At 39.2% G+C, this 16,349-nt stretch overlaps 1 protein-coding gene across 4 annotated transcripts in view; it reads right to left on the bottom strand.

The window, feature by feature from the left end:
* Window positions 1–16,349, bottom strand: part of MVB12B (multivesicular body subunit 12B) — a 307,698-nt gene that overhangs the window by 211,613 nt on the left and 79,736 nt on the right. For all 4 annotated transcript variants that reach the window (XM_072631943.1, XM_072631944.1, XM_072631942.1 and 1 more), the window contains 2 exons: window positions 13,887–13,994; window positions 3,552–3,648 (listed from right to left, as the gene is read on the bottom strand). In XM_072631943.1, the coding sequence (XP_072488044.1) occupies window positions 3,552–3,648; window positions 13,887–13,994 (205 nt within the window). The remainder of the gene's footprint in view (window positions 1–3,551; window positions 3,649–13,886; window positions 13,995–16,349) is intronic.

Raw genomic sequence — 16,349 nt, 5'->3', positions numbered from 1 at the left:
GGGTGGGGGAGGGGAGAGATGAGGAGAAAATTTGGAACTCAAAATCTTGTGGAAATGAATGTTGAAAACTAAAAATAAATAATCAAAAAACAAGTCTACTATGATTATCCCATATGCTTTTGTTGCAGCAGATGATCTTGCCTGCTACTTTGCTGATAAAACTGATGCCATCCACTGGAAGATCTTAATATTCTTCATTCCACATGTAAAAACTCGTTCACATTTTCTCTTATCCACACCACCTTTTTTCTAACCTTCACAGAAGTGGCCCTTCTTCTTGCCACTGCCAACCCCCTCTTTTGTGCCCTAGACTATATCATTCTCTGTCTCCTTCATCAGCTTGCTTTAGTGATCACAACCTTTTCTCTATAAACTTCTACTTCTCCCTCTGCACTATTTTTTTCTGAGACCAGCAAACATACCAAGGTCTCCCATGTCCTTAAAAGACTTCTCAAGCTTGCCATATCAGCAAGGGTTGAGGTCATTAAGAGCATCTTTTTGTTGTCTTACAATCTCCTTATTTATCCCAAATATCAACACTATTAGCCCCTGTTATTTCACCCCTTCACAACTAAAGGATCTTTAGTTCTCTTTTAGTTTCCTCTTTTTGGAGAAAACAGATTGAGCACCTCATATTTCTTTTTCCTGTCCACCACCACTGTTTGGTCTACCCACAGCAGAGGTCCTCTACATTTTTAGATCCTCCCATTTTGACCAATGTAGGTTTAAGTGTTGTTGTCATCGTTGGAATGTCTTTCCAGCTCCAGGTAATTTTGTACTTTGGCATCCCTAACAGTATCCTACATAACCCATGCCATAACTTTTATATACAGCTTCCATTTCCTCCCCTTGTTTTCATCTTCTGAGCATGTCACATCAGTATCTTTAGACATCTCCCACTTTTTTTCTCATTAACAGAAATATTGTGCTTATGTGTGCTAATAAATGTGTCTTGAACCAAACTGAGTCTAAAGGAAATATCTAAACCTTGGCTGATAGGTGGGAATGGCAGGGAGGAGACTTTGGGTCTTGAAAGTAATGACAATGAAGCAAAAGCTGTGGCAAGTGGAACCAATCTGGAAAGTCTTTAAGGATGGGCCCAATAATAGACTGGGTGTCTGTCATCAGGGCTTTAGAACAGCTACATGCAGAGGCTCATCCCCAAAGGTTTACTGCCAGTTTAACTTTTTTCTTTTGCACAACAAACATTAAAGCATAGATCAGGTTAAAGTCTATGTCTGGCCTTCCTCTCCATGGACAGATTCAGGGAATAAATGAGACTAGCCAAGGACTCACGCCAAGGAAATCAGATATCTTTGAAATAAGTAAAGATGCAAAACAAATCACAAATTTATGTTTAGCTCAAATCAAATTTAGAAAGGTGGGTAAGGGGATATAATTAAGCAACCTACTATGTGGCAGACACCATGCTAAGCACTTTACCAATATTCTGTTATTTGGTCCTCACAACAACCCTTGGAGGTGAGTGCTATCATTATCCCCATTTTACAGATGAGGAAACTGAGACAAACATAGGCTAAATGACTTACCCAAGGTCACATAGCTAGTAAGCATCTGATATTACATTTGAACTCAGGTCTTTCTTACTCCAGGCCCAACGTTCTTCCTACTGTGCCACCTAGCTGGCAGGTGGTAACTAGCAGAATGCAACAGAAAGAACACTGACTGGGATGGGATTCAAGAGACATAGGTTCTAGCTAGTCTCAGTTCTACCACTAACTAGATAACCTTGGGCAAGTTATTTCCCTTGTCTAGGCCTCCATTTTCTCACCCTCAAAATAAGGGGGTTTGCCTACATCATAGATTTTCAAATTTTTTGGTGTCATAGACCCCTCAGAATAATATTTTCAAATATATAATATTACAAAAGAAACCAATCATATTGAAATAAAGATGTAATCTGCTTTCCCATCCATCACAGATTCCCCGAGTCTATCCATGGAGGAGAAGGGCAGATGTAAACCTCAGGTTAAGAATCCCTGGAATAAATGACAGTACTAAATGCAGAATTTGTAGCAGAACTGTATGATAAATGGTGTTTATAATACTATTTATTCCAGAAGGTCCCTTTTACATAATCAAAAATTAAACATGATTAGCACAGTTTTGTGTTTGGCTTATCTTACTGGATTCTAATTCTAGGTATTCTTACTCTAAGTGCTTTGGATTCTGACAATGGCCATTTTGATGAAGCCTAATGGCCATTCCCCATATACCAGAGCTGAAGAGTCAATTCTCACTCAAAATACTGAGTCCCTACTTTTCTTCTACCCAGTTTTGTTCAAACTGCTGAGGCAACTCATTCCCATCTAACCTCTATCTGTTCCATATGACTATCCCACATCTCCCTAAACTGCTACAGAAATTCTGTTCTTGCTTTTTCTGTGCTGCTGCTGGGATGGAGATTCTCCTACTGTTTTCTGAAGGCAAAGGGTTCTGAAACCATCTCTTCCCAAGTTACTCTGGAGCCAACAACACTGCTTTTCCTATGCTATAGCCTGAGGCAGCCCTGGTGAGGTCAACCACAAGCCCAGAGCAAGTGGGGATTTAATAAAAGACACCTTTCTGACTTTGGAAGCAAAAAAGCAGGGAGCTATTTGTTTCCAAGATTTTGATTGTTTTTTCCTTTCGCATCTGGATGCTGTGCCAAATTCTGGCATGAGGAAAACTTGATCAGGAATACACTTCCTAAAGATAAAACTTTTTAAGCCATTTCTTCCATGCACAAACTAACCCTATCCTATCTGGGGGAATCGCTCTTCTCAGATAGAAGAATACTTTTCTGATTTATACGGTATGAGCCACAATATGCTACATACTCCTTAGAGTACAAAACAGAATTGCTGTTGTTCGGTTGGGTCTGACTCTTCATGGATCACGGATCAAAGTACATCAATGCTGTCCATGGAGTTTTCTTAGCAAAGACAATGGAGTAACAGTTTGCCATTTCCTTCTCCAGAGGATTAAGACAAACAGAGGTTAAGTGACTCACCCAGGGTCACACAGCTAGTAAGTGTCTAAAGCTGGATCTGAACCCAGGTCTTCCTGACCCCAGCACCTGAGCCACCTAGCTGCCTCCTTATCTTCTGCAAGGATGAAAGAAAGCATTGTATAAGAGAGGTGGTGACATTTAATTCAGAAGACTTAAGGGCTTCAATTATAGCTCAGTCACTGGCTAAACTTCTGACCCAGTGCCAGACCCTTCACCTCTATGAGTCCTAAGTTTCCTCATTTATAAAATGAACAGATTGGAATAGATTTCTAAGTCTTGTCCAGCTCTATCATTCTACATTCTAATGTTCCATGTTCTAAGATTCCTTCTAGCACTCATATTCTAAACTCTTAACATTCTATATTTTAAGTTCCTTTCAACCTTAAAATTCTATGATTCTCTATGCCACCTATAAAGACGACACACAATAAAACTCCTAAAATACTTTTCAAAGCAAGCACAAATGGAGAACAATTAAAAATCATTCCTAGAGGAAGAAAACTTTCACTGTGACCAGTGGTACCAAAGGATGACTTACGCGTGTCCACGGTCTCCTGGATGGGGATGAAGCCTACAGGTAGCGTGTCTTTTATGTCGATGAGCTTCATATCCACCAGTACATTCCCTAAATGGCTCTTCAGAAAGAAGAGAGGGAGGAAAAAGCAGACTATTAGTGCGGGCACCCAGACCCTCCCCTTTCAGTTGGTAGCTTCAGGATGTGCACTTTACACAATGAGGCCTGGAGGACCAATGTGTTAGGATTAGTAGTCTAGCAAACTGGGCTTCAGTAGTGGCTAGAGCAGTCATAATAATAATAGTTCAAATTTCTTGAGTGCTTTGCCCTTTATAAAAACAATTGATACTTTCTTTTCCAGTATCCCCATGAGGTAGGCAAGTCTTATTATCCCTATATTACAGATGAGGAACCTGACACGCAAGGTAAAGTCACCGAGTCACTGAGCCATCACTCAAAAGCTAAGTATGATAACCCAAAGTTCTTTCTACCACGCAATATTGCCACTGACAAATTTCCTCACCTGTAAAATAAAGGAAGGAGATGAGGGGAATCTCTAAGGTTACTTTGAACTATGGTATTCAATGTTCTAACATTCTAGGTTCTCAGGTTCCTTCCTGCTTGAATATTTTATATTTCTTTGACTAAAGCCAGCTTTGTGACAGAAAGTTAATTAGAGCAGGTGGCCATTTTAACAGTCTGAAACAGCTAGGCATAAGCCGCACATGGTTCTCTGGCAAGTGCTTCAGCTATAGCATCTTTTAAGACACCCAGACCTATTCTTGGTCACCCAAAGATGCCATTTGGTGAAGAAGGAAGCCAAGCCTTCCAACAGTCTGATGTTCCACCCAGCAGAGGGCAGCTGTGCACACACAGCCCCAGCATTCTGCCAGCTTGGCTAATACTCCTGACAGTCTGCATTAGGCACATGTATATTTTAGAAAGGGCAAATTCCTGTGGCAGTCACTGTCTGAGCACACGCACGTTTGAACATAATGCAGAACCAATTACCAGGCTAAAATGTCACTGCTCCAAAATCAATCTAAAAGACAACATAAACGCAAGGCACATTTGCACAATTTTTTTTAATTATGGTATAATTTTTGCAAAATCTCATGTATCATATACAGAGTCTTTGTTTGGCTACTTCATGTCCTCCAAATTATACACTCAAAAATAGTCTTTTCTATATTTATATTTGAGTTCAGAGTCTATTAAAAAGGCAGTGTTAGAGAGTGGAAGGAGCAGCAGATTTGGAGTCAAAGTCAGTCAAAATGCATTTATTATAGTTGAGACTTAATAAATGCTTGTTGACTTACTATTAGCCAAGAATTGTACTAAGCACTGAGGACAGAAAGAAAAGCAAAAACACAGTTCCCACCTTCTAGGAGCTCACATTCTAAAATAAAAGACAACATGAAAACAACCATTTACATACAAGATATAAAAGCATACGAATTTGAATCCTGGCTCTTGAATTCCTACTTGTCTCTAAGGTCCCTTTGAACTATGACATCCTATTGTTTTAACATGCTGTGTTCTCAGGTACCTTCCAGCTTCCACAACTAATACATATTTAATATACCTGAACCTGGACTTCAGGTTCTCCTTCTATAAAATAAATTGTGCCAAGGTGAGTGTTGGACAAGACGAGCTACAAGCTCAAATATTTTGTGTATCTATCAGTCTGTAAGTTCCTTCAGGGCAGGCACCATGTCCAATCTGTCTCAATATTCCCAGCACAAAGTATTCATTGAGCCCAGGCTCTTTCAATTAGTAAGAGTCGGAGACAGAATTTGATCCCAGGCCTTCTGATTCCCAATTCATGGGCTGTTATATGGATTCTACAATGCCAAGTGTCCCTAAACAAGGTACAAACCTTTTTTCAAAGACACTATTCTACAGAGAAGCATGAGAAGACTAACATGAAGGGAAGTAAGCAGAACCAGGAAAATACATACACACATATACATATATGTACATACACATACAACATTTACAACAATGTAAACATAAAGGAAAAAAACCTGAAACTAAACCTTGCACAAATATAATAACCAGGCCTGAACAGAGATGAGAAAATGCCTCCCTTCCTTCTTGACTGAGGTAGGACACCACAGATGCAGAACACTGCATATACTATCAGACTTGGTTAAAGTAAAGATTACTTTTACTGAACTGCCTTTTCCCCTTTCTCTTAATTAATCTCTTAATTAATTTCCTTTCTCTTAATTAATTTTTCTTAATCTTAATTCTCTTAATTGTCTTTGTTATTAAGGGACAATTATGTCTTAAACAAGTTGGCACTCACCAGCAGTCTTTGAAGTCTGGGAATGAGTGTTAAACACAGTCACACCTCAAAATGCTCAGCCACTTTGGATCTTTCACAAAATCGTCACAGTGTAATCTCCAATTTGTTTTTTTCTTTCTCTTATTATATAACCAGTTGAAGCAAGTTTCACATTGTATATTATCCTATCTACATCACGGCATAGCAGTCCTTCAACCCAAAGATGGGGAGTCTTGCTCAGCTAATCACTATGTCATCAACACTGAGCAATGGCTGGTATATTTCTTTACTGATTATATTTCTCTCTACACATTGGTATCATTGAGGATATTCAGCATACCTCTGCATCTATGAAATGAGAGAAAAATTCTGCAGACGCCTGCAGAGATTTCAGCTTAACAGCTGATCTTGCCAAGATTTTTTTTTGTCTTTGAAATACAAGCAGAGTCCTGACTACACTTGGTACACTCTCTGGCTGGGACAGCCACTCCAAGTCAGGAGTTTAAATTAGATTTTCTCTCACAAGCAAATCAAAGTATATTCATTCAAAATTTTAGGAGCCCGGCTTACAGGAACATAAGATTCAGAGCTAGAATGAACATAAGAAACTATCCAGTCCAACTACATCATTTAAGAAAAGAGGAAACTGAGGCCCAGAGAGATGATGTGATTTTTCTCAGGTAACATAAGAAATAAAAAAGCTGAGCTGGAATATCAGATCTTTAGCTCTTCTGTCTCCCACTCTGCCTTCCTTAACATCTACTTCTACTTCTGCTATGACTCCCCATGATTCCCTTTTCTATAGCACTTTAAGCCTTATAAAGAGAGTTTTCCCTACTCCCACCTTCTGAAAGGATAATATTAAGTATCATTATCTCCCTTCTACAGATTGGAATTCACACTATGTTCTGGGAAGACAAAGACAAAAATGAAAACCACTCCTGCACTCAAGGAATTTGTATTCCAGTGGGAAGGGGGGTGGACAGTGGTACAGCATTTACTCTTCCCTGTATCATGGAGTACAGAAACCTCAGGGCTCTAAGGCCCAAGTTCTGGTGGGTCCTACAAAGCTGGACAACAAGTGGACTTTATGTAGATTATTCAAGGACCAGGCTAACCATAGAAAGGCTCATAACCAGAGGCCTGGACACCAAGGGATGGATTGTCTGGGTCACAGAAATCCAGGAGACCACCAGTTCAGAAAGGAAAGGCCATAATCTGCATCAGTGGAGGGGGCTGCTTGTGCATCCTTGAATCATTCAAGAACATTCACAACTACACAAGAGAATCATCCACGATGGTGACCATTCAAAGAAACCCCTAAAAACCCTCCACAGGAGGTAAAATGCAGGTCTGTATTGTCTGGGCTTCATACAGTTAAAAGTGTGGTCCCTTCTTACACCAAGCAACCACTGTAATGGGCTTCATACATTAGGTCTGCGACACCATTAATTTTGCTTGTTCCTCTCCCCTCCCCCATCTCCTGCTCTCTCTCATTTCCTCCTCATAAATATGAGAAACATATTCCCAATCCTTGTTGAGCAAATGATTCATGCCAAAAGCCCAATATGCACTGACTCAGGGTATTTATATTGTCTCTGGTAGCCGGTATTTGCTAGTATACTGTAATTATTTTTGACAACCTTGCATTTAAGGTGGCCACAGATAACCAACTTAATATTCAAATGTTCATAAATCCTTCTGTTTAATATCCTCCCTACCTAATCTATGTACATTATTATTACAGGTAATGCAGAAAGTACAGTGCATGAAAAGTACAATTAATCTCGATCTTTCCACAGCAAGCGGTGTCGCTCCAGCCCCAGGATTCTGTATTAATAAAAATGATGGGGGGAGGAGAGGGACTGCAGATGGCTTAGATTCCATACAGGCCTCCCCAAACTCCTGAGATGTGGTTGCTAGCTACTCACCTAATTAAGATCCAAGCTAATCTCAAGCCTAGAGTATATTCTAGAAATATATGTTGTCATGAACCTATGTCTTCACAATAAATGGAAAGTTGGTGTTTTTTCAGAGAAGAGAAGACGCTCTTTTACCTGACGCTAAGATCATAATCCTTCCTGCTAGCACCCCTTAGCTCACAATGCACTTGTATTTCTCAAGTAAACTTATTACTGTGTATTTATTATCACTGTCTTTGTATTTTATCTTTCTCCTCCTAGTCGACAAGGAGCTCTGAGGCGGGGGTGGGGGGTGGGGGGAGGGTTGAGCACTGCGTTAATAGAACTAACCTCAGTTCCCTGCTCTAGGGCCCTGCACAGAACTAGTGTTTTGAACATGTTTGCTGAATGAGTCATAGCCTGGTACAATCACTGAATACAGAGTTCAAAAGACCTGGATTTGAATCCAGCTTGACTACTTAATCACCTGCTCACTTCAACTTTAACTTCACTCTAACTCAGGTAAATTATCTTTTCTCTCTGGACTTGTTTCCTCACCTGTAAAATGAGAAGGCTGAACTAATGAGTCATAAGGTTCCTTCCAACTGCAAAATCTTATGATCTCATGAATACTACTGAATAAATGGGAAGCTCAGGAAAGGACATCAGTCTCATCTGGTTCAACCCATTCAAAGAATGAATCTTTTCTAAACAGTCACTACTTAAACATCTCCAGGAAGGGGAAATCACTGTTTTCCTGTTGGCAGGTCCCAGCTGTGGACCTTGTCATGAGGAAGGTCTTCTTTATTCTGAGCTGAAATCTATCTCTTTTCAATTTCTACCCACTGATCCTAGTCCTCTGCTTAGAGGTCAAGTAGAATGATTCTTGTCCATAGTGGACCAGTAGGTATTTTGACACCATAACTAGTTTTCCTCAGGGTCTTTTCTAAGCCTATACAATTCTTCCAAATAACTTTCAGGTGATAAAATTCTGAGTTCTCTCAACAACCCCCAGGCATCCCTCTCTGGATATGCTCCAACACACCAGTACCCTATTTGAAGTGTGCCACAGGGACCTGAAAACCTTGGAATCATGGGAATCTTAGGACTGAAAAGGACCCAGAGATCATCTACTCCAGCATCCTCTTCTTACAGATGAGGAAATTGAAGTTTGGAAAGGGTCATGACATGTGGAGCTGGAACAGACCTTCAAGATTGTCTTATTTGACAACGGAGATTATTGAGGTACAAAAGGTTAAGTAATTTTCCCATGCTCATACAGGAAAGAAGCAACAAGCTCAGTATTCAAGCTCAGACATTGTGACTTCAAATTCAATATTCTTTCTGCTTACACAAGGCCACCATACTTAATAAGGAGAAGAGCTGCTCTTGAATCCAGGTCTTTTCTGACTCTCAATCTGGTGCTCTTTTCATTACAGTCCAGCCTTCTCTAGGTAATGTGTTATTAGTACATGCTATGTTATTTTACCGGGGCTAAGAAGGGCCATGCCCAAAATTAGTAAAATCGTGAAGTAAAAAGCTGACTAATAAAGCAGTTTAGAACACAAGAGTCCAGGCTCTCATCTCTCTTGATCACCATGTTGCTTAAAATTTAAGATGACAAAAGGCATTCCTAACCTCTCAATAAAGAAGCAGCAGACTACAGATGGGGGCTGCTACATAGGCAGTCAACTGCAACGTCTATTTGCTTACTTTCCCTTTATTATAAGAGAGGGCTCTATGGGGCAGAGGAGCTTATTCATCAGTTACTACATTTTTGAAAATCAATAAAACATAAAAAGAGAACTAGAGGCAAATATGCAAGTGGCTTTTACATTTCATCCATATAATAATGACAATAATAATAACCTATATAATTACCTATTTAGAATAACTGGCATTTACATAGCAAGTTACAATTTACAAGGAACTTTACATTATTTCATTTGATCCTCACAACAACCCTGAAAGTGCTATTATTATCCCCGTTTCACAGATGAGGAGACCGAGGCAGACAGACAGGAGGTAAGTGATTTGCCCAGGGTCACAGAGCATGTAAATGTCTGAGGCTGGATTTGGACTCAGATCTTCCTGACTTTATGCCCAGACCTCTTCTTCATGATACCTACCCCCACCTACCTGCCTGTAATGTCAGGATGGTATCACTGCATTAGCTGTCAAGACAACCATCTGCACAACCTATTCATTCACTTTAAAACTCCACAGATAGGTAACTTCATTTACGCAGATGCAGGTCACCACTGTGCATACTCATCTGACCCTGGCTTCAGTTTCACCTAACCACTGTAACCAAAAATTATTCCAAAGAGTGGGGAATGTCTATACAAGAGTTTCTTTACTGTTGCTTAGTGAAGCTGGTACTCAGCTGAAGATTAAAAAACTTCTCCCAGCTCATTTGAATGTTTTATCAGCTAGCCAGAAAAAATAAAAAACATTCACTGCTGGCAAGTGATGAGCCTCTCCAAGCCTGATCCTTAGAAGACACCAACACAGAATCAGGCCACTTCTCAAAGCTTTTCTCCAGCTTGGAACTAGATGTCTGCTTGGCATAATCCTCAATCAAAAGCCTCTATACCACAGTGAGGCATCAAAGAAGGACTGTGTGCTCTCCACATAACTGCACAAATATTTTTACTCAAAAGAGAGATTTGTCATATTGTTCTAACACAGACTGTGCTACTCTCCCCAAATCTAGCCTTTATAAAACTTGAAAGCTGCCTGATTGCACTCTTAATACAGGTCGTGGGAAGAATGAGAAGAGAATGACACAATCGAAGTGCCAAAGATAAAGAGCAGTGATGATTAGAATGAATAAAACATTTTTTATTGGAATTACAGGCAGTGTTTGAAAAAAAAAAACTTCTGTAATAAATAGAGGCAATATGGCATAATGGAGCTGGCCTCAAAGCCTAGAAGATCCAGGTTCAAGTCCTTACTCTGATAGATACTGGCTACGACCCTGGGCAAATACCTCCACCCCTCCATATTCCAAAGCACCTAAGACAACATGCTAAAGAAATGATGCTAACTGCATTAGGAAGGGGAGCATCTTCACCTAGAAGCTCACTGTACCAAAGAAATTCTATGTTCACTCCCTATTCCTATCTCTTTATGTAAATATGCACACATTTATATAGCAATTTTATGTAATTTTAAGTGTGTATGTGTGATTTTTTTCTTTTAAAAACCCCATTTTATGGCAGTAGCTTTGTATTTTAAGAAAACCTATATTCAGAATAAATGCAATAATATTAAACCAGTGTAATCAATTACTCTTCAATTAAAAATAAAATATTTCTACCCCCTCCCCCAAAAATGCTTCAGTGACATGACTAATGTGAAAATGTGTTTAAAAGAAATGCATGTGTAGAACTCATGTAAGGTTGCATGCTATCTTGGAGAGGAAGGGAGGAGGAAGGAGGGGAAAATTTGGAACTTATCAAAGTGATTGCTGAAAACAAATAAATTAATGTATTTGGGGAAAAAATAAATGTAATAAAGGAAAAAAATTTTAAAAAAAACAAAAAACAAAACAAAAAAATGCTTCAGTAGAAAGGACACTGAATTTGGACAAAACACCTGCCAACGAATTTGGTGTCGAAAAATTTAGGTTTGCTTCTTAACATCTGTGTGACGTTATGCAAGACACATCAGCTGTTAGGGTTCCCTCAGTCCTGTAATTTGTAATGAAATGAAAACCTTTTAGCTCCATTTCTGCTTCCAGTGACCAAGCTGGGTTAGAACCTGTGTCTGTTAAATCCATTCCTGTACTTTTTCTACCACATAGTACATGGTGTCTCATTAAAAGTAGACATGGGTGGTGCAGAATTACCCTAAACTTGTTTTGAAAAACAAACTATATTTTAAAACACTCTTCGTCTCATAGACAATCCTTGAAAGGCCCAAGTTAAAACTCTAGTTCTTCTTTATACCTACGTGGCTCTGAGTGAGCAATAATCTCTGGAGCTTTGTTGTTTCCTCTGTAACTAAGTGATCTTTAAGGTCATGTCCACCTATGAATCCTTTGAAAACTTTTTTATATAAACATGGTTATTGTCCATTTTAAAGAAATAGACACAGTCTGCATGTTGTCACCCAATTCAGAACATGCTCCTGAGGGCAGGGACTGCCTGTGTGCTTCTCTTTACATCTCCAGTCTTACAACAAAGTGCTTAATTTGTGCTTGCTGATTGATTTAAGTAAACAACAACAACCACCACAGGAACAACAGTCACTAGGTAATTCCAGCCCCTCCATTCTCTCCATATAGATAACTCTCCATCGCTGAAGAGTGACCTTAATGGCAGAAATGAGGACAGAGAAACCTCATTAGAATTTATCTGCAACTGCTGAAAGCTCCCAGGCTAATCAAAGTGTTGTATCATGAACGGAAAGACCTGGCTTAGGGATCAGAGGACTTCTGAATTCAAATTTTTGCTCTGCTGCTTATTATTTGTGTGATCCTAGACAAGCTATGTAATCTCTGTAGGTCTCTTATGAGATGAGACTCTTCCAGTTTTAAATCTATGTAGTCCAATGATAGTTGTATTTTAATACCTATCAGAAAAGGCTAATAGAGCTTCCTTCTTCCTCCTACCCCTCCAAAAGCACAGGGCTATTTCTAATTCTTACAAAGTAGGAAAAAAAAGTCCTATCATGAAAATCCTATAGAAAGAATACATAACCCAATCTCTTGGAAATGTTGAAAGAGCCAGATTTGTGAAACAAGTCAATAATTTAAGCCATTTTTTTTAGTTATGCTTTCTCTCAGAGATTAGCTTTAAGTCATAATACATTAGAAAATTCAAACACGTGAACTATTTTGTGATTTGCTAAGCTCTAGTAGTAAGAGAAGATGCTCAGTTTCCTACAGAGAAGGAATTTTCATAAAATTTACTCTATGTAGGAAATAGTGTGACTATTAAGGTATTATAGGCCTCCAGGGTTTGTTTGGATCCAGGAAGCACCTTGGAAGTTTGTTGTTCCAACTTCTGAGGATACCAGGGGAACAGGGAGGGGAAATGAACTGCCCAAGGTCACTCAGCTAGTACTTAACAGAACCGGGATCTGAAACAGGTTCTCTGACTTCATAACCAATTTTTCATATTAAATTATCTTTTGCATTTCGAACTTAACCATCATCATCATCATCAATCATATATACTCCAATATGCAAAAAAATAACAAAAAAGCATTGTTTATGATACTGAAAAGCTCTTTATATACAGTGTTTCAAAACAAGCATAAAGTAACACTGCCACCCACATCCACCTTCAAATCACCATCTTGGGAGAAGGAGCCCAGGTCTAGATTGAAGAGTCCTGGGTTCAAGCAGGACTCTGCCACCAGAAAGGAGAGGGAGCATGAAGATCATCTACTCTAACACTCTTCTTTTGCAACTGAGAGGACTGAAGCCCTGAGAAGTGAAATCTCTTATACAAGATGATGCGGGTAATTAAGGAGTTGAGCAGGGATTCAAAGCCAGGTTTGCTCACTACAAATGCAATGCTCTTTTCTTAGGGAAGCCACCTCACTATCTAGGTAGCAGTTTCTTCCCCTGAAAAATTAAAAGGTGGGATGAGATGATTTCTAGTCTCCCTCTCACTAATACACTAATTTTACTACTAATAGTAATAATGATAATAACAACAGTTATTAATTACTCAGTGTATTAAGATTTAAAAGTGCTTTTCTCACAATTCACCAATATATAGGTAATTTAACATGTAGGTAATAAACAGATAATATAAAATATATAAAGGTAACAGAAATATTATAATTCTCATTTCACAGAGTGAAAAGGTGATTAAGTTACTTATGCAAGGCTCCAAAGCAAAGCAAATGCTGAAGTCAGGTCTCAAACATTCAAATCCACTGTATCCTTCTGTCTCCACTAGATTATGTACTCTTAGAGGACTGGGACCATGTTTTATCTGAACTTCTTGCCTATTCCAGCACCTGTGCTGTGCACAGAGTAGGGCCTAATAAATACTGCGTACTATGAGTTCAACCATCTCCACTCAGTTTATTAAAAAATGCAGTTATCTTCAGGAAATAAAAATAGTCACATAAGGGATAAAGAAACATCCAAGACAACTGCAAATATCTGGTTTTTAGTCCATCAATGAAAGGCACTATTTGACTTACATTTTCTTTAGAAAATGATCTTGTGAAACACAGGTATCTGGTAACCTTGGATTTAAATAAGCCGTCTTTCCAGAGGTCAGCGTCCACACCATCTGCTGTCTGTGCAACCTGTGCCAAGGAGACAGAAAGAAGGAACTTAGGGAAGCCAGGGTAAAAGGGAGTACATGTGCACAGCGGCTCTTGTATGCCGATTCCAATTAACACTGGCCCGAACTCTCATGGCATCTCATTAGTTCATTTCATTCGGCACAGGGAAAAGAATTTCCAAAAGGGAAGGCGAGCAAGAGTGTGAAAAATACAACTTCTAAAAATATTGTCCCTGGGGAAGCAATTGATTAAAGACACCCGCACAAAGAGGGTTCTAATGAGAAAGGAGCAACTTTTGTTCTAATGTACCAAGAAAGGATCTGACAAGTCAGCACATTAAGGTGCTCATTACTGCTCACACAGGGGGACAATTCAGCAGTCGGAAATGTCCAAAGGGGTCAGAGAATTTAGGGTTGGAAGGAGCCTTAGAGATCATCTAGTTCAACACCATCCCCCCTTTTATGGAGAAGTAACCAGAGGTACAGAAAGAAGTGACCTGCACAAGGTCATCCAGATGGCAAGTGGCAGGACAGGGATTTGAACCCACATCCTTTATTTACCTCCAGGATCCAGGGCTCCTTCTACTACACTACACTCTGAGAAGTTACCAGTGCCTATGGAGTTACACTGCCTATGAAGAGAGTGACATGATATATCCCCTTAACTCTTAGAACTGGGGTGGTTAAATCAATAAGAATTCTAGACTGGAGTATCTAGGGAGATCTAGAAATAGAACCAGTGGGGGTTATGCAGGCAGATCAAAGACAGAAGCTTCCTTCCATGAAGAACCTTAGAACTAAGTTAAGAGTCTTGAAGTCAGGCATTTCTTCTTTCCTCTGGCTGCGTTAGCTATAACCCACAGGGTGTTTTCTACTCAAGACAAAGCACACAGATGCCTTGCCTCCAAACTAGGCAGGCTCCATCATGATTTTAGCCCCATCTAGGATGCCAACCCAACATGGACTGCCTTGACCACCACTTTAAGATGGATGAAAGGCTTGAACAGGGCAGAGGCCAGGAAAGAAGCACGTGAAGTCTGAAAGGGCATGGCTGGACAAGGAAGGATATTCAAAACAGGAGCTCTTAACATGGGGTCTGGCATCTTTTTTCTTAAAAAAAATTTCAAAAACTATTTCACTATAATTCAAATACTCTATGTTTCATTTTATGCATTTAAAAACATTACTCTGAGGAGGTCATAGCCTTTATCAGACTGACAAAAGGATGTTCAAAGAGAAGTGTCAGATTTCACATATACTATAAGACACTAATAGTGTATCAATTTTTTTTTTAGAAAATTTTCCTCATTACTTAAGTTTATGTTTGGAAGGAAGAAATACGATAGCTGTGGGCGCGCGCGCGCGTGTGTGTGTGTGTGTGTGTGTGTGTGTGTGTGTGTGTGTGTGTGTGTGTGTGTGTGTGTGTGTGTGTGTGTGTGTGTATGTACGTGTGTGTATCAATCAGGAAATTACTGTGGTTTAAAAAACACAAAGTTTTTATTATTATTATTATTATTATTATTGAGATAATTTAGAATGAGAAAAGTACCACAGGATTGGAAAAGAATAAATACTGCCTTAATTTTAATTTCAAAAAAATTCTGTATTCTGTAAACTCTAAGTCAGTGCGCTTGAATAATTTCTGGCAAAATTCTAGAACTTATGCACATCAATAAGTTAAGAAGAACTGCTCTAAAGACACTGGTGGCACTGTTGTCACAAGCTCTCACCTTCCCACCTTGGAGGGCTGAGGAACCTTCCTCCTCAAAAGCTAGAGAAGACAGATGTTCCTGCCAGTACAGACACTAAGGAAACACGGCTCATGACCATGTGCACCCTTCTGCCACAGTAGGCTATTGAGCTCCCATTCTCATCACCTTTGCTCCCTGGCGTCACAGGTGCTTGCCCTTTAGCACTCTCTGCCTGGATGTCGACCTCACCCAAAATCAACATTAACAGACAGATCTAGATAGATCTAGATATAACTACAGATATAGATCTATCTATTAATGTTGATTATGGGTGAGATAATTATTATATATATATGTGTGTGTAGATAGATGGATATACATACACACATAATGTCTCAGGAAATTACTGTGTTTTAAAAAAGGAAAAGCTTGTTTTAATTATTGTTATTATCGGTGTTGTTAAGATCATCTAGAACGAATGAGGTGCCACAGAACTGGAAAAGAACAAATACTGCTATAATTTTAATAAAAAGAAAAGAGTGGATTCTGTAAACTCTAAGTCAATGAGACTGAGTGATTTCAGACAAAATTCTAGAACTTATTATTAAAGGGATGGTTTATGCACTTCAAGATAGGAAAGCGGTGATCGCTAAAAGCTAGTATGATTTCAAAAAGAGTAAATAATG

This window comes from Notamacropus eugenii, chromosome 1, assembly GCF_028372415.1.
Source record: "Notamacropus eugenii isolate mMacEug1 chromosome 1, mMacEug1.pri_v2, whole genome shotgun sequence".
Taxonomy (NCBI): domain Eukaryota; kingdom Metazoa; phylum Chordata; class Mammalia; order Diprotodontia; family Macropodidae; genus Notamacropus; species Notamacropus eugenii.
Note: the sequence above shows the minus strand (reverse complement) of the source record. Positions and strands in the feature narration are given on the sequence as shown.